Source organism: Dipodomys merriami, unplaced genomic scaffold (assembly GCF_024711535.1).
Source record: "Dipodomys merriami isolate MVZ:Mamm:240054 unplaced genomic scaffold, mDipMer1.0.p SCAF_16, whole genome shotgun sequence".
Lineage (NCBI taxonomy): Eukaryota > Metazoa > Chordata > Mammalia > Rodentia > Heteromyidae > Dipodomys > Dipodomys merriami.
Genome location: NW_027202937.1, coordinates 20665234 through 20684009, shown reverse-complemented (window position 1 = coordinate 20684009; position 18776 = coordinate 20665234). Strand labels below are relative to the sequence as shown.

Below are 18776 nucleotides of genomic sequence, written 5' to 3'. Positions count from 1 at the left end.
CCTGGCCCAGGCTGGGGAGGCGGGCGGGGGTCCTGGGCCCCCCGGTGGGACGCGGGTGCGGCTGCGGGGAGGGGGGGTGGTCCGGGGCTGGAGGTCGGGGTGACGGGGTTCCCCGGGCTGTCGAGGTGGGTCGGGACTCCAGACCCCCTTAAACGCTTCCTTTCTTTTCAGCGGCGCCTTCACCCCGAGACTCCGTGGCACCTCGTCCGCGCAGAGGTGAGCCCCGGGCGGGGGGGGGTGGGGGTGGCTTCGGCTCCCCCACGGGGAAGCTTTGGGGTTGCGGCTGCAGCTGGCACCTGGATTCTTGGGACTCCCTCCGGGCCCTACACCTGGGGTGGGGAACCCCGCGTTCGGAGAGTCCCCGCCCGCCTGCTGGCGGCTCGGGGAGCCGGCCCGGGGCTGGCTCACAGGTGTAGCCGGGCGGGGGGGGGGGGGAGGGTTAGCATTGCGGGGTTGCTGCGGTAACTCCCCTGGGATTGGACACCGGGGAGGGGCCGGGTTAGCCTGGCTGTTCATCTGTCCACTGCCCCGCAGCTGCCGGGTGAGAGTGGAAAGGAAGAGGCAGGCCCAGCCTGTAGAAAGTTGGGGGTCAGCAATCTGGAACCCAGCCAGAGGCCCAGCCCCCCCCTCTTTTTTTTTCTTTTTAAACTGGGTGAGCTTCCCAGGACTCCATAGACCACTCTAGTTGAGGGTGGGGATGGGGTTGGGGCTCCCACTTTGTGTATGTACATGTAACCCATGGCTTTTGCCATTAAAAAAAAAAAAATCCATTATAGTAAAAGACCAGAGGGAGGTGGGGTTTCTTCAGGAAACTGAGAAATTACCATCGCTAATTAATTGTTGTCTAGAAAAGACGAACAGGGAAATGGGAATTTAGTATTTAATTAATTGAACTGGATATTGAATCTTGCTTCATTTAATGATGAAGTGTACTGGATCCATATTTCTGAAAATTTGACTAGGAATATTAAGGTGGGTAATCTTTATTTTAAATGGCCCTTTTGGGGAGCCACATTTCTGTAGAAGTTTCTAGCAGTTTGTCCTGTTTTCAGAAGTTTTGAGGGCTCTACTAAATTTTTAGTCTACCCTAGGGTCCATCTGATTCCTATTTCAGTAATTCTGCAAGTGCCTTAATTTTTTTAAATGAATGTGATTAGAAACACCTGGGAATTAAGTAGCAATATCGATAGTAACATACTCATCTGTGTAGTTTTAAAAGCAACACCTATTTTCTTTCATCACTAAAAAAAAAAAAAACCAAAAACCAAAGCTCTGGATTTAAGATTAGGAAGAAATGTGCTTCTAAAACGTTGAACATGAAGCAAATAGATTTTGTTTGGTTTGCTGTCTTTATAGTTTGAAGAACCTGATGAGAAAACTTCGTATGTTATTTGAATTAATGACATTTTAGTATTTCTAAGATACTTAAAAGCACTATAACAAGTTATTACAACTTTACCATTTTTTCCTTAGTTTTAAGATTCAAGGGCCTAGCAATAGTGGATATAAATGTTAAGTTCCAAAAAGGAATAGAAGCAGGTAACTGTCAATTGTATAATTCAAGGTGAAAATGAGGTACCTTAAAACAGTCATTCAGATTTAATGATAGCTTTTATAATTCATGTTTTCATATTCTCTTTAACCGTTTCCTGAATTATATTTAAGTATGTATTTTCCAATGTACGACATATTCCATGAAATTTCTAGAAAGCATGCCTGCTTTGGGGAGTGCAAACATTCCTAGGGACAGGTTAAAACGTTGTAGGAATGTGGGCTTATTTGTTAAAAGTTCTAAACTTCACATTGACTTCAGGTGTTTTTATTATAATGCTTACATATCCTATGTGTAAATATGTATCCTAAGCATTTGTAAATATGTATACATTCTATTTGCAGCTCATTTTATGAATGAGATATATATTATACATTTAGATGAAGAGATTTATATATATATATCCTCATCTATGTCAAAATTTGTTTTTATGTGAATGAATGTTAGGTTGGACAGCCTTTTGGAAATACAATGGGATCCAGGAAACCTTTATTGAATGCTATATAGGTAGATGATACTTGTGTGTGTGCGTGTGCATGCATGTGTGCGTGTGCACACGTGCACACATGAACTCATAGCCTGAGTACAAGTGCAAGCTCCACTTCTGGCATTTTTTGTGATTAATTTGAAATAAGAGTCTCAGACTTTGTGTGGGCTGGCTTCAAACCTCAGTCCTCGGGTCTCAGCCTCCTTAGTAGCCAGGAGGTAGATTTATTGCATTAGCAATTCAGTCAGTGCTGTAGAACTAAATGACGGTGCATTTCAGTGTGGGGAATCGAACACAGTATCTTGTGCATGCTGAGACTGTGCTTCTAATCTTCCACCAGAGCCACTCTGGGTGGTGATGCTTTAAATAACTACTAATACATTTTGGAATCTATGGCTTATGTGTTTACACCTACCACTATATTAGTTTTCCTTTGGCTTATCTCTTCACTTTCTCAAAACTATCTCTAATATTGATGTCACAGTTTCTCAAAGTTAGAGTAGTGGCAAAGCATTTCCACTTGCCATTAATCATTCTTGAGAGAATAGTTTTGTGGACAGTAGTCAAATTCACACAGGTAGAGCCACAAGGTCCTCCCAGCTTTTCAACAAGATGCGGATTGTTTATGTTGAATTTGTATTATAGGGTGCCACATTTCTGCTTCCTAGTTGCTAGTCACTAGCTGTGTTGATTTCTCTTTCATTTTGTGTGTGTGGTAAAAGAATGGATCAAGAAAGATGATGTAATTATAAATCCATCTATTGATTACTTATGCTAAGTATTTTTTCTTCCTTACAGAAAAAATTTGAATATCTCACAATCCCATGGTTATTTTGCACAGTTTATCTTTAGATTTTTAGTTCTTAATGTTTGTGTAACTGATGTTAGACTAGTTTGAGAACTTGTTAGATTTTTCTAGTAGAAAACAGTATAGTGCTTCTATTAAACAAGATTCCTGTGTTGAACAGTGACTATAGACAGTGTGCCTGCTATTGTCTTGCTAAAAGAGATTGAGTTTTTAAAGTACACTAAGACATAAAAAAAATCAGGAACTAAGAAAACACAGCAAGATGAAAGGCACATAACAAAACGAGGTATTTTCATCCAAGTTTACAAACAGTGGTATAATTTTTTGATGAATTATGTGTATGGTTTCTTGTCCTTTTTGTTGATTATTTTGGAGAGATGGGAGTATTTCTGCCAAAGCTGGCTTCGAATTGATAGCCTCCAGATCTCGTCATCTGGAGTAGCTAGAATTACAGGTGTGAACCACTAGAGGCCAGCTTGTTTCTCATTTTTAAAATGTGTATAGTGGTAGTGGATAATAATTATTGAATATTTATGGCAATACTCGTACTTTAAAGAGGTCTTATTTAATTTCACTGACTGCTGTGGTATACCCTTAAACCATGTCTATAGAAGGGGGAATATTGATGTTTAGGGAGGTTAATTAACTTACAAGTGGTGGCTTTATAACTCAGTCTAACTGCAGAACACACAGTCATACTGAAAACAGTATTTATGACTTACCTTTATTATTTTTTTTCTTTTACAGATTTTCAAATACAATGGCAGCCCCGCGGGGCAGGTCAAAAAAAAGAACAGCCACTTTTGATCTTTCTCAGGATAGCCTGCCTCTGAGGAGCTCCGGTAGACAGGTATTACTCACTTTTTCCTTCATTCAGTGGAGCTTGGTTGAACACATGGGAGTCCTGTGAATGGGACTGGAGAGTTGGAGATGGGAAGACAGCTTCAGTCCCTAAGTTGTTTGCCAAGTCATGGAGAAATGCTCCACACAGCAATAATGCTTTGTGATAACATGACCCTGGTGCAGATAGTAGGGTGTTTGGCAGACGGAACTATGAGGGTGAAAGCATAGAATGTGAATTTGCATAAGATGATGGGAAATCGGGTGCTTGCTTCCAGAGGGAATGATGTGGCAAGATCATGCTTGCCTGGAGGCCATTCACCGAAAGTTGGACTTCTACTTAATAGTGGTGAATGATGTTAAAGGGTTACTTGTAGGACTTTTTTTTTGGTGCTGGTCCTGGAGCTTGAACTCAGGACCTGGGCACTGTCCCTAAGTTTTTTAGCTTGAAGTTAGTGTGTACCTACTTGAGCCATAGCTCCCCTTCTGCCTTTTTGCTGGTTAATTGGGAGTCTCATGGATTTTCCTGCTCAGGCTGGCTTTAAACTTTGGTCTTCAGCTCTCAGCCTCTTGAGTAAATTGAATGTTGTAACTTGGTTTTTCTAGTTTTTTTCATCTCTGATACTGACAAGATTGAACAGTCCTAAGGAAAAAAAATTGGGGGTGTTAGTAGGGTTTGGATTTGGGACTTCAAGCTTCCTGGGTTGACACTGTATCACTTGAACCACACCTTCAATCCTAAGTTAATTTTGTGATTGGGTCTTTTTTTTTTTTTGCTGGTCCTGGGGTTTGAACTTAGGGCCTAGGCACTGTCCTTGAGCTTCTTTTGCTCAAGCACTCTACCACTTGAGCCACAGTGCCATTTTTGGCTTTTTCTGTTTATGTGGTACTAAGGAATCAACCTCGGACTTCATGCATGCTAGGAAAGCACTCTACCACTAAGCCCTATTCCCAGCCATGATTGGGTCTTATTTTTTGCCCAGACTGGCTTAGCCTATTATCTTCCTATGTATGCTTCATGTGGTAGCTGGGATGAAATGTGTGCACCTTCATTCCAAGTATTTTCTCTTGAAATAGGGTCTCATAAACTTTTTGCCAGAGCTAGCATGGAACTCTTATCTTCCTTATTTCAGCCTCCCAATAAGTGGAATATTAGGCATTTGCCACTTTCCCCAGCTATTGGTTGAGAAGGGGTTCTTGTCAGCTGTTTGCCTAGGCTGAATAGCTGTTCAGGTAGCTGTAATTACAGATGTGAGCCTGGGTGCTTGGCAAGGGGAAAAAAATATTATTTTGAAAATGACTTTTTTGGTTTGCCCTACCTGCTAACATTTTCTCAGGAAAGGCCCCATGTGATTTATTAGTTCTTAGATAAGTATCATTAAAGTGCTATCTCTAGATCTCTAGCAAGGTAGTAACTTATTTGCATAGTGCAATTGTGGGAAAGTTGTTAGACTGGTCAGCCCCTGTCTGCTGTCAAGATATTGTTTACCTTCACATTTAGAACTTCTTTTTTTTTTGGGGGGGGGGGTCCGGTCGTGGGGCCTGAACTCTGGGCCTGGGTGCTGTCCCTCAGCTCTTCAGCTCAAGGCTAGCGCTCTACCACTTGAGCCATAGCGCCACTTCCGGCTCTTTTCATTTTGCTTATGTGGTGCTGAGGAATCGAACCCAGGGCCTCAGGCATGCACGGCAAGCGCTCTACCACTGAGCCAACTTCCCAGCCCCACATTTAGAACTTCTTACATGTGATTTCTGTGGTATACCTTTTGCTGCTATCACCCCTGGTCAGTCATAGGCAGTCTTTTTGTGTGGGTACTGAGGCTTAAACTCATGGCCTGGGCACTGTTCCTGAGGCTTTTTTTTTTGTTTAAGGCAGGTACTGTACCACTTGAGCCACACCTTCACTTCTGACTTTTTGGTGGTTAGTTGGAGATAAGAGTTTCATGGACTTTTTCTGCCCAGGCTAGCTTTGAACTGCAGATCTTCAGCTCTCAGTCTCCTGAGTGGCTAGGAATATAGTACCTGGCTTCATCCCAGGATATCTTAACCAGAGCTAATTCACAGGCAAAGAAGAAAGCGACAGAGCCAGTAGATGAGGATGAAGATGGCATGTCAGAGAAGAAGTACAGAAAATGTGAAAAGGCAGGCTGCACAGCAACGTGTCCTGTGTGCTTTGCAAGTGCTTCTGAAAGGTTTGTTACAGCGCCTGGCCCTCTTGCCCGTGACTGCGTGCTTTGTGGGAATACCATCCTTGAAGATAAACCCTAAAGATAGATACAGATACTGTAAGCCGTCTAATAATAGAGACATTGCTCAGACATTTGCGGCACACCACAGCCAACTTCCTACCTAGCCTCATGGGAGGGACTACACTGAAGTCAGTTGTAATTCAGCAGCATCTTTGCAGTGGATCTTGGCTGTTCCTGTCCTGGGGGTGAAGGATGAGAGGGCTCGGGGTGGCAGCAAGGAGAGAGGACTGGAACTCCTAGTGGAGACTGGCATGTGTTGCTCGTCCCTGCTTTCCTTCTCCATCAAGTCACTTGTCTTTTCTTCCCATGTCCATACACAGGTCTCACAGCAACCATGTAGTTAACAGCAGTCTCACCATTTTTGCTGGTGGCACAAAGAGGACCTTTAATTAACTTCCAGAGGGGATAGATTCTTCAACTAAGGCTTAAGATCGACTAAAACTTACCTAAGCCTTACCCAGTGCTCTGAGCCACACCTCCCAAGCCCCAGTTGTTTTTAACATAGTTGGTGGTGGCTGTGCTCAAAGTAGTGTGATTGCTCATTCTTTTATTACCTTTTGGATAAATTTTGGTGCCAGATCACCTGCTGGACAGTCGGGTGGCAGCCAGTTCTGTTCAGTGCTCAGTTCTGGGCCAGAAGTTATCAGTAGACTCTCATCGCATGCATGCATGCATGCATGCACACATGGACTTAGAGCAAGCCCAGTACATCATGTTTCATCTCCAAAAACACCACTAATGCTCCTGGGAGAGCTAGTCAGATTCCTGTGCCCCAGGCAGCCAGCCAGGTTAGCTCCCCAGTGAGCTCCCTGGGTATTACTGATAGAGCATCTCTAATCTCAATCCCTAATGTTTTAAATTTGGAAACTTTTTGAGATTGACTATGATGCTACTAGTGGAGAATTCCACCCCTGACTTCATGTGATTGGGCCTTCATCAGAACTAAGATTTGTATAAGATTAACCTCCAGGCTCTGTGTGTAAGGTGGTTATAATCTTATGTTTAGGTTTGAATCCCTTTTCCAAGATCTCATTCAGTCTGAAAATATTCTGAGATCTAAATCCCTTCTGGTTCCAGTCATTTCAGACAAAGGATCATCAGCCAGAATTCTGTGTTAGTCATCCATTTCAGTTTCCCCTGTTAGCTCATGGCCCAAGAGTAAGCCAGTGGAGATCTTATGAAATGGGCTTGGGATATGCTGATAGATGTTTTTGCGTTTTTAACTGAGAAGATGTGTTTGCTCATTAACACAAAGCTACACGTTTATTATTTTCAGATGTGCCAAAAATGGCTATACGTCACGATGGTATCACCTTTCCTGTGGGGAACATTTCTGTAATGAATGCTTCGACCATTACTACAGAAGGTTTGTTCACTAATACAGGGTTCTTTGTGTGGTGCATGGGCTGGGCATGGGGCAGTTAAAGCTTTTTTGCTAGGCTTACTGGATTATTGGACTGTTTTCAGCCTTGACTTTGACCAGGAATTTGGTGGTGTAGTTGGTGTGTGCATTTGAGCATATGCATTCAGTATACAAAAATTACCCACCACGAGTCTTTGTCTTTAGTGTACCACTAGTTTATGTCCTGGAGGTATGCTACATCTAGAGAAAGTTCTGGAAAATCTCTAAGCTGCTTGGCTATTCTGTCACAAACCTGTCAGAGGGTGTGTTACAGAATTAACAGGAAAGCTGCCAGTAGAGGTACTGGACAGACTTCTTATTTTCGTAAAAGGTTTTTTCTCTTTCCCTACCCCCAATTATCCCAGTAAAGAAATTTTACTGAAATTTCAGAGAATCAGATTTGGATTTTCTATTCATTTTTAATTAGAGTATACTCTATATTTTTAAACTTCCTTTAGCTCTTTCGGTTTAATTTTTCCTTCTCTAGTTTCCTAAGTTGGAAGGTTAAAGTTACTTGTTTGTGATATTTTTTCCTAATAAATAATTTAAAGTTACAAATTTCCCTCCCAAGTACTGATTTAGCTATATTCCACAAATACTTATTTGCTGGTTCTGGGGTGGCTTGAACTCAGGGCCTGGGCACTGTCCCTGAGCTTTTTACTCAAGGCTAGTATTCTACCACTTTGAGCCACAACTCTGCTTATGATTTTTTCTGTTTATGTGGTACTGAGGAATCAAACCCAGGATTTTCATGCTTGCTAGACAAGCACTATACCACTAAACCATATTCCCAGCCCTTATTTATTTTTTTTATTGTTGCCAGTCCAGAATTTAAACCCGGAGCCTTACAGTTATGACTGGCACTCTACCACGTAAGCTACACCACTAAACCTGCTATTTTTGCTGGTTATTTTGGAGATGGAGTCTCTCCAACTTTTCTTCCTGATCTGGCCTCAAACTTAGTTTCCAGATCTTAGTCTTTTGAGTAGCTAGGGTTAACAAGTGCAAACCACCCTTGTTTTATTTTGTTACTGTATATTTTTTTTCTTTTCTTTTTTTTTTTTTTTTTGTTGGTCATGGGGCTTGAACTCTGGGCTTGGGCACTGTCCCTGTGCTCTTCAGCTCAAGGCAAGCACTCTACCACTTGAGCCACAGTGCCACTTCCGGTTTTCTGGTGGTTTATTAGAGATAAGAGTCTCACTGACTTTCCTTGCCCGGGCTGGCTTTGAACCGCAATCCTCAGGTCTCAGCCTCCTCAGTAGCTAGGATTACAGGTGTGAGCCACCGGCGCCCGGCTTTTTCTTTTCTTTCTTGATACAGTACCATTACATAGTCCAAGTAGATCTCAAACTTAAAATCCCACCTCAGCCTTTGGAATTCAAGGATTATAAACGTGTACTACTATGCCTAACTTCAAAATATTTTAATTCCTCCTGAGTCTTTCTCTTTGATTTCAAGGTTATCTAGAAACAAATTGTTTTCTTACTCATATAACTAGATTAAAATGTTATTTTTTTTTCTTTTTTTTTTTTTTTTGTTGGTTGTGGGGCTTGAACTCTGGGCCTGGGTGCTGTCCCTCAGTTCTTTAGCTTAAGGCGAGTGCTCTACCACTTGAGCCACAGCTCCACTTCTGGTTCTCTGAGTGGTTTATTGGAGATAAGAATCTCATGGACATTACTGCCCAGGCTGGCTTTGAACCTTGGTCCTCAGAACTCAGCCTCCTGAGTAGCTAGGATTACAGGTGTGATCTTGTTGCCCAGCTGTTATTTTTTTTTTTTTGGTGGATACTGAGTTCAAATTGAGTATCTTTTTAACTTTTGGTCTGAGACTGGGAATTGAACTTGGTATCTTGACCTTTTTACTCATTGGCTGGTACTCTACCACCTGAGTGCTGCCTCCAACTCTTTAAATAAGGGTCTTTAATAACTATTTCATTTTAATGGCGACCCTAGGATTTACTTTCTATCTTTGAAAGTATTAGCTAAGTCTTCTTTCAAATAATGTTCTGCCCTTTTTACTAGCTTTTCATACTGAAACAATGCACGCCCCTTTCTGACAGTCTTCAGTATATGAGCCATAATCATTTCCTTCCCATGAACCAAGAGTAGTAATGTTCCACACATAAGATTTATTAACCTGTGTCATATTTTGGAAACGATTCATTTACAGCCTGATCTATATGCATTTTGACTGTTTGCAGCCATAAAGATGGATATGACAAATATACTACATGGAAAAAAATGTGGACCAGTAATGGCAAGATGGAACCTAGTCCCAAAGCATTCATGGCTGACCAGCAGCTCCCCTACTGGGTAAGAGGAGTGGTGTTCTATTTGGTCTATTGATAAAGTATTGGTAGAATGGAAGTATTCAGTTTTAGGAGCTTTTTCTTAAATTCACTGTCTTGTGGTTATTAAAGTAAAAGTTTAGTTTTTGTAGAAAGATGAGTTCGGCATAGTATAAGAGAAATACTAAAGATTCAGCATAAGCCAGGCACTAGTGCCTCAAAATCTGTAATCCCAGCTGCTCGGAATCTGGGATCTGAGGATTATAGTTCAGAGCCAGATCAGGTTTAAAAGTCTATGAGAGGGCTGGGAAGATGGCTCAGTGGTAGAGTGCTTGCCTTGCATGCATGAGGCCCTGGGTTCAATTCCTCAGCACCACATAAGCAGAAAAAGCTGGAAGTGGCGCTGTGGCTCAAGTGGTAGAGCACTAGCCTTGAGCTGAAGAGCACACGGACAGCGCCCAAGCCCGGAGTTCAAGCCCCGCAACCAACAACAACAACAACAAAAGTCCATGAGAACTTTAATAAGCAAAAAGCTGGAAGTGAGGGCTAGGAAGTTGGCTCAGTGGTAGAGCGCTTGCCTTGCATGCTTAAGGCCCTGGGTTCGATTCCTCAGCACCACACAAGCAGAAAAAAAAGCCGGAAGTGGCGCTGTGGCTCAAGTGGTAGAGTGCTAGCCTTGAGCTGAAGAGCTGAGGGACAACACCCAGGCCAAGAGTTCTGGTCCCATGACCGGACCAAAAAAAAAAAAAATGCTGGAAGTGAAGATGTAGCTCAGATGGTAGAGTACCAGCCTTGAGGGAAAAAGCCATGTGAGTTTAAGCCCCAGTACTGGCACAAATAAAAGACTCAGCCTAAGCTGATGCTAGCCATAGTAGTCTTTTTTTTTTCTGTTCATATTTTTATTAAAATAATTTTGTGCATTGTATACAAATCTTTTGTTTAAAAATCATACTTTAGGGCTGGGAAGGTGGCTGAGTGGTAGAGTGAGGCCCTGGGTGTTCAATTCCTCACCACCACATAAACAGAAAAAGCCGGAATTGGTGCTGTGGCTCAAGTGGTGAAGCGCTAGCCTTGAGCTGAAGAGCTCAAGGATGGTGCCCAGGCCCAGAGTTCAAGCCCCACGACTGACAAAAAAATAAAATAAAAATCATACTTTATAATTTTACAACTTTCAACTGTCCTTTCCATTTTCTTAGCTATTCTCTGAAAAGGTATTTTAGCAATGACGCTTATTATGTTCCTCCTGAACAAATGACTTGCTAATTTTTTTTTTAAATGTCATCTTTGTGCACACTTAAAAAAATGGAAGTAAAATTCACATAACACCATTTTGGTAGTTTCCTTTTATGTGCTGCTAGAGATTAACTTGGGGCCTTGAGTGTGATAAACACGTTCTAAGCTGTGCTCTAGTGCTCATAATTAATCATTTTAAACTGTTCAATTCAGTGGCATTTAGTGGCAGCCACCATCTCTAATTCTGAAGTATTTTTATCAGCTACAAAGGAAGTCTGGTGCCCATTAAGTAGTCAGCCTCTAGTCCTCCTGCCTTCCATTGCCTGAAACTACTAATCTGCTTTCTGTCTTTATGGATTTATTGTTTTGGAAGTTTCATATAAATAGGCAGTATATGACCCTTTCATGTTGAAAAAAGTCACTTTACCATATGTTTGGGGATTCATACACATTATAGCATTCATCAGAATTTCATCCTGCTTTATATGAGTAATATGACATTGGAAAGAAGGATATACCTCATTTTGTTTATCCATTCCCTTTTTTGAGAGCCAATACTGGGGCTTGCACTATGGTGCTTTCCTCGGTTAGTACTCTTCCACTTGAACCATGCCACCAGCCCAGCTTTTTTCTGGTTAGTTGTAGATGGAGTTTCTCAGACTGCTCTGGCTGGTTTCAAACTTGGGATACCTTTGGATATCTTCCTTCTGAGTAGCTAAGATCTCACATGTGAGCCCTTGGCCTGGCTATATTCCAGTTTGAGATGTAAGCCCACAGCCAGGCTATATCCCTTCACCTTTGATGGATACTTGGATTGTTTTAGCCTTTTGTCTATTGTGAATAACCTTGCTGTGAACATTCATGCACAGATACTTGTTTAATACCTGTTTGCAGTTCTTTAGATATGTATCTGGGAATGGAACTGCTGGGTCTTGTGGCAATTCTGTGTTTAGCTTTTAGAGCAACCTCCAAACTTTTTAATAGCTGCTGTCTCATTTTTCACCTGCCTTTATGTGTGAAGTCTTGTTTCTCCTTGTCACCAACTCCATAAAGTTGTATCTCCATGTGGTTTGATTTGCATTTCCCTAATGACTATTTAATGCATCTTTCTTTGTGCTGTTGACTGCATATTTTTGAAGAAAAGTCTATTGCAATCCTCTCCATATTTTTAAGTAAAGTTGTCTTTTTTTTGTACTTCTTTATTGTAAAAATACTATACAGAAGGATTACAGTTACATGAGCAAGGTAGTGAGTACATTTCCTATCGAGCATTTTTGCCTCCTTTGTTTTTCCCCTACCATCCCTTCCCTCCCACATCCATAACTACTCCCCTTCCCCCACTTTTTTTGGTTGGTCGTGGGGCTTGAACTCTGGGCCTGAGTGCTGTCCCTGAGCTCTTCATCTCAAAGCTAGCGCTCTACCACTTGAGCCACAGTGCCACTCCTGGCGTTTTTCTGCTTATGTGGTGCTGAGGAATCGAACCCAAGGCCTCATGCATGCAAGGCAAGTGCTCTACTACTGAGCCACCACTTTCCCAGCCCCCAGTAAAGTTGTCTTACTGTTATTGAGTTGTAAGAATTCTTTATGTCTTGGATATTAAATTCCCTCTAGATAGATGATTTCAATTTTTTCTATAGGTTTTCTTTTTACTTTGTCTTTTTGATGTATGAAGGTTTTTAATCTTGATAAAACTTATTTGGTTTCTTTCCCCCCCTTGCTTGTGCTTTTGGAATCATAGCTAAGAATTCACTCCTAAACCCAAGGTCATAAAGATTGCTCACTGTTGTAAGAATTTTGTTATTCTAGCTCTTAGTTACTTGATACATTTTGAGTTAATCTTTATATATGTGTGAAATTGGTTGAGTCACTTCTGTGTATGGAAATCCACACACTTTTAAACATAACCATTCTTAAAATTTTGGATTAGTTTAACATTTACAGAAGGCTACCAAGATAGCATAGAGAGTTTTCTGATTTCTTTCTCTCAGTTCCCCCTCGTGGAATTAACTCTGAGAAAGTGAATACCAGTAGAGTACCTGTGTCTCTGTTAGACTTCATTCAGATTTTGAGTTTTATCCCCAGTATCCTTATAATAATTCCAGGATTTATTAGGAAATGGAAAGACTTGGAAAAAATTATATTAAGTAAAGTAAGCCAGGACCAAAGAAACATAGGTCCCATGGTTTCCTTTATTTGCCATAACTAGTATATGTCTGAGACAAGCAGAAAAGGTCAGATAAGTTGATGTTAGGTGAAATGAATCCCAAGATAAGTATTCATATGCTTTTTTCTTTCATGCGATTGTTTCTAACACTTATAAGATGATTTCTTTGTTGCTTTGTATCTCCCTCCCCCACAGTATAACCCCTGCTCTCACTGTATTTGATGTATAATTTGTGGAGGGGAAGGGAAAAAACAAATGGTTTAAATAGGGATTCAGGTGGACCCATTGCAACAATGACACGTACAAGTTGTTATGTCGAAAAACGAACTTTACAACTTTGTCGGGGGAGGGGAAGGGATGGAAAGGGGAAACAAAGGAGGAGGCAATAATGCTTGATAAGAAATGTACTCACTATCTTGCCCATGTAATTGTAACCCCTCTGTACGGTATTTTCACAATTAAAAAAAATAATTCCAGGATCCAGTCAGTTACTGTGCCTTATTTGCATTAAGTGTGTGTATACTCTTTGGCTGATAACTACATTGTAACCCTGATTATTATTTTTTTATTTAAGCTGGAAAAATGTTCCTATAGCAGTTCTCAGAACCTATTAAATTGGAAATTAGCTGTGTGCTGGTGGCTTATACCTATAATCCTTGCTACTCACAGGAGGCTGAGATCTGAGGATCAAGGTTCTCAAGCCAGCCCAGGCAGCAAAGTCCATGAGACTATTATCTACAGTTAGCCACAAAAAGGAAGTGGAGCTGTGATTCAAGTGGTAGAGTGCTGCTTTGAGCAAAAAAGCCCAGGGACAGTGCCCAAACCCTGAGTTCAAGCCTCAGTACTAGCACCAAAGGGGGGAAAAATACCCTGATGGGGTAAAGTGATGATAATGGAGGGTTGGTGGTATAAGAGGAAGAAAAATACTAAGATTATTATTAATAATAATTATTGTTAATACTAAGATTATTATTATTGGTCAAGGTGGCTGGGGATGTAAATCTGTGGCATAGCATTTGCCTAGCATGTGTGGGTCTATGATCTCCAGTTAATAATTAATAATTTTTAAAGTTTTTAAAAGTTAATAATTTTTTTACAAGTTGGTCAGGTCACCTATAGAAGAGGATAGAAATGGTACTCACAATTAGCTGACTTACTGATACTGACTTGTTCCCATTTAGGTTCAGTGTACAAAACCTGAGTGTAGGAAGTGGAGGCAGCTCACCAAGGAGATCCAGCTCACTCCACAAATGGCAAAGACTTACCAATGTGGTCTGAAACCAAATACTACTGCCAAGGTATGATTTCTGTCGGTTTTCTTTTGTGATTAAGTGGTAGGTTGTCAGTAAATACAGCATAATTTTCACTGTGTGTATTGGGGTTGTATCATCGTGTCAGGGTTGTATTGTGTCAGGGTCTGTGTGTAACGGAATCCCAACCACAATGAAGAGTGGGATTTACTCTTGTGTAGTTCTAAGCAGTTTGGAAATAGTCTGTCCAGGATTGCGTTAGTTGCCCTAAGGAAATCTTTTTTGTCAGCTCAGCCATTTTTAGTTTGTCTTTCATCCTCAAGTTCATAGATGATTGCTACACAACTAGCCACTCTGTCCAAATTCTGAGTAGAAGAGAGGGAACGGGCAAAGGGCAAGAAGTATTAACAACTAAATCTGTCTTTCTGTTATCAAGGAAGTGAGCTTTTCTGGAAGTTCTAACAGTAGATTTCTGTTTCTAGCTGATTGGCCAGAAGCTACTCTGATAAAGATGAAGACAGAGGAAGGAAATATTTTATCTTTGAGCCCCAAACAACATGTTTGACAGGAATTAGCCATAGTCAATATATACTTTATTTGAATTTGGTAGTAGCAGTGTTTGAAAATGTGTAATTGCATTAGTGTATAACAAGCATTATGTATACAAATGTCACTCATACCTTGAGTACATTAAAGAATATTAGGAGCCAGGTGCTGGTGGCTCAGACCTGTAATCCTAGCTACTCATGAGGGTGAGATTTGAGGATCATGGTTTGAAGCCAGCCAGGGCAGGAAAATCTGTGAGACTTCTTTCCAGAAAACTACTTAGAAAAAGGGGAAGAAGTGATGCTGTGGCTCAAGTAGTAGAACCCTATCCTTGAGCACAAAGAGGCTCAGGGACAGAGCCTAGACCCTCAGGATTGGGGGTGGGGGGGATATTAGGGATCAAATTTTAGATGCTGCTGGGTCACATTGGCTCATGCCTATAATCCTAACTACTCAGGAGGCTGAGCTCTGAGAATTGAGGTTCAGAACCAGCCCAGGCAGACAAATCTACAAAAGTTCATCTCCAATTAACCAGACACAATCTGGAACTGGAGATGTGACTCAAGTGGTAAATTGCCAGTTGTGAGTAAGCAAGCTAAGCACAAAAAATAATACCTAGACACAAAATAATTTTCTGTTTAAATTGAAGAATACTTTGTGTTAAGCTTTACTTCTAAATATATAATTCAATGTTTTGTAGTATATTCACAAAAATGATTATTAGAAAAATATTAGTTCAAATATCCCATTTTAAAAGAACAAATGGAAAGTTTTTTATAGCAATTTTTTTTTTTACTGTGATTAAGTGATTACATAAAGTTCACAAATTTCAGTGTTGTGGGATAGTGATACTTAGTCACAGACACATTCTAACCTTCATGGGGCAAATTGTCTTTATCGTGATCTATAAAGTTTATGAGTTCTATGAGCTTTGACAATACAGTTATTTCTTCCACACTGGGTGATATGTACATTTCTTTCCTTTTGCTTAATTTCATCTGTTCCCTCTTTCCCACTCATTCCCTCCCTCCCATCACTGCCATTGAGTTGCTTAGTTGGTTTTGATCAACGACCAGTGAAGCTGATGGGTCCTGCTGTTCTATGTTTTCCCCTGTTTACCTCTGTTTGTGTCCTCTTAGTTTCCCTCGGATGTGCACATATATACCATATATGTGGTCAGCAGCATGAGGTCATTTAGTAATGATTAGACCAGTTTCTTGAGTCTTGTTTACTTTGTCGTATCTCCTTACATTTTGGATTTAACATCTACTTATCAGGGAAACCATGTGCTGTTTGTGTCTTTGCTCTTGGCATAAATCACACAACATTTTTTTTTCTAGTTCTATCCATTTCCCTGCGAATACCATTATTTTATCCTTTCTAATGGCTGCATAATATTCTATTATTGCATTTTTTGATCCATTTTTCTGTATTTGGGCATCTGGGTTGTTTCCATGTCCTGGCTATTGTAAACAGCACTGCAATGAACATGGAGCTGCATATGTCCTTGTACCCTGGTTCCTGTTGTTCAGGATAGATGCCTAGGAGTGGTATGGCTGGGTCATAAGGAAGGTCTATATTTAGCTTTCTGAGGACCCTCCAGACTGCTTTCCAAAGTGGTTGTATTAGTATATATTCCCACCAGCAGTGTAATAGGGTTCCTCTTTCTCCGCATCCCCTGCAGCACTTGTTGGCTGAATTTAGGATGCAGGCCATTCTGACTGGGGTAAGGTGGCATTTCCTTTACAACCAGGGATGGTGAACATTTCCTCATGTGTTTCTTTGCCATTTTTTTTTGTTTTGTTTTTTTTGGGTCTGGTCGTGAGGCCTGAACTCTGGGCCTGGGTGCTCTCCCTCAGCTCTTCAGCTCAAGGCTAGCGCTCTACCACTTGAGCCACAGCGCCACTTCCGGCTTTTTTCTTTTTGCTTATGTGGTGCTGAGGAATCGAACCCAGGGCCTCAGGCAGGCAAGGCAAGCACTCTGCCACTGAGCCAACTTCCCAGCCTCTTCTTTGCCATTTTTATCTCTTCTTTTGAGAAGTCTCTCTTTAGTTCCCTTGCCCATTTAGTAATGGGTTTATTAGGTTTGAGAGGGATTTGTTTCTTGAGTTCTCTGTATATACTGGATATTAGCCCTTTGTCTGATATATTGCTGGTAAATATTTTTTCTCAATTAGTTGATTGTCTTTCTAGTTTGGTTACTATGTCTTTAGCTGTGCAGAAACTTTTTATTTTAAGGTAGTCCCATTTGTCAAGTCTCTTTCCAATTTGTTGTGACCTAGAACTCTATTCAGGAAGTTCCTGCCTATGTCTGTAAGTTCAAGTGTCTCTCCTACTCTGTCCTGCAGTAGTTTCAGGTTTGATGTTAAGGTGTTCAATCCATTTTGAGTTTGTTAGTGCATGGTGTTAGGCTGGGGTCCACTTTTAGTTCTTTGCATGTGGCTGCCCAGTTCAGCACCAGTAGTTGAAGAGGCTGTGCTTCTCCCACTGTATGTCTTTGGCTCCTTTGTCAAATATCAGCTGACTGTAAGCGTGTGGTTTTATTTTTGGATCTTCTATTCTATTGGTCTTCAGGTCTGTTTTTGTGCCAGTACCAAGTTGTCTTTGTCATTATGGCTCTATAGTAGAGTTTGAAGTCCAGCATTGAGATCCCGCCCATGTTGTCCTTTTTGCCTGGAATTGTTTTGGCTATTTTAGGTCTTTTGTTTTTCCATATGAATTTTTGGACTGTTTTCTGTATTTCAGTAATGAACACCATTGGGATTTTAATAGGAATTGCATTGAATTTGTATATTAATTTTGGCAGTATGGCCATTATTAAGTCTGCCTATCAAAGAACATGGAAGGTCTTTCCATTTCCTGGTGTCCTGTATAATTTCTTTACATTTTTATAGTTTTCATTAAATAGTTGTTTTACATCTTTGGTTATGTTAATTCCTAAATATTTTTTTGAGGTTATTGTGAATGGAGTTGTTACCTTGATTTTCCTTTCTGCTTGTACATTGTTGCTGTACAGAAAGGCAACTGGTTTTTGTGGGTTAATTTTGTATCCTGCTACTTTGCCGAAGTTATAAATTCTAAGAGTTTGGGGGTGGAGTTTTTGGGATCATGGAGGTATAGTATCATGTCATCTGCAAAAAGGGATAGTTGAACTTCTTCCTTCCCTGTGCCCTTTAATGTCTTTTTCTTGCCTTATTGCTCTGGCTAAGGATTCCACAACTATATTGAAGAGGAGTGGAGAAAGTGGGCATCCTTGCCTTGTTCCTGATTTTAGGAGAACTGGTTGTAGTTTTTCCCCATTAAATATAATATTGGCTATTGGTCTGTTGTATATGGACTTTATTGTTTTAAGGCATGTTCCTTCTATTTCTGTTTTCTCCAGAGCTTTTAACTTGAATGAATGTTGTATTTTACCAAAAGCCTTTTCCATGTCAATGGAGATAGTCATGTGGTTCTTGACCTTGGATCTGTTGATGTGATGGATTACATTTATTGATTTACATATGTTAAACCATCCCTCCATCTCTGGATGAAACTTACTTGGTCGTAATGTATGGAATTTTTTTTTTAAAATGTGTTTCTGGATTCTGGTGTCTAGAATTTTGTTAAGGACATTTGCATCTGTGTTCATCAAGGATATTGGTCTGTAGTTCTTTTTTTTTTTTTTTTTGTTGGGTCTTTGCCTGGTTGGGGATGAGTGTGATATTGTAATCATAGAATGAGTTTGGGATAGCTCCCTCTGTTTCTGTATGGATATTAGTTCCTCTTTAAAGGTCTTATAAAATTCCATAGTGAATCCATCTGGTTCTGGGCTTTTCCTTGTTAGAAGACTTCTGATTGCTTTCTCTATCTCATTGTAAGATACTGGCTTATTTAATTGATTTAATTGATTTTAATTATTTAATTGATTTTAATTGATCTTCTTGGTTCATTTTGGGCAATTTATATTTCTCTAAAAATT

At 40.6% G+C, this 18776-nt stretch overlaps 1 protein-coding gene across 2 annotated transcripts in view; it reads left to right on the top strand.

Annotated features, from left to right (window-relative positions):
• Kdm1b (lysine demethylase 1B) overlaps positions 1-18776 on the top strand; it is a 57796-nt gene that overhangs the window by 191 nt on the left and 38829 nt on the right. Inside the window, exons 2-7 of one of the 2 annotated variants that reach the window (XM_070024483.1) lie at positions 172-216; positions 3595-3697; positions 5749-5876; positions 7210-7299; positions 9536-9647; positions 14201-14317. In XM_070024483.1, coding sequence (XP_069880584.1) covers positions 3608-3697; positions 5749-5876; positions 7210-7299; positions 9536-9647; positions 14201-14317 — 537 coding nt within the window. In that variant the 5' untranslated portion in view covers positions 172-216; positions 3595-3607. Of the gene's footprint in view, positions 1-132; positions 217-3594; positions 3698-5748; positions 5877-7209; positions 7300-9535; positions 9648-14200; positions 14318-18776 lie in introns of those variants that run through there. The other variant, XM_070024484.1, reaches the window with a different exon arrangement.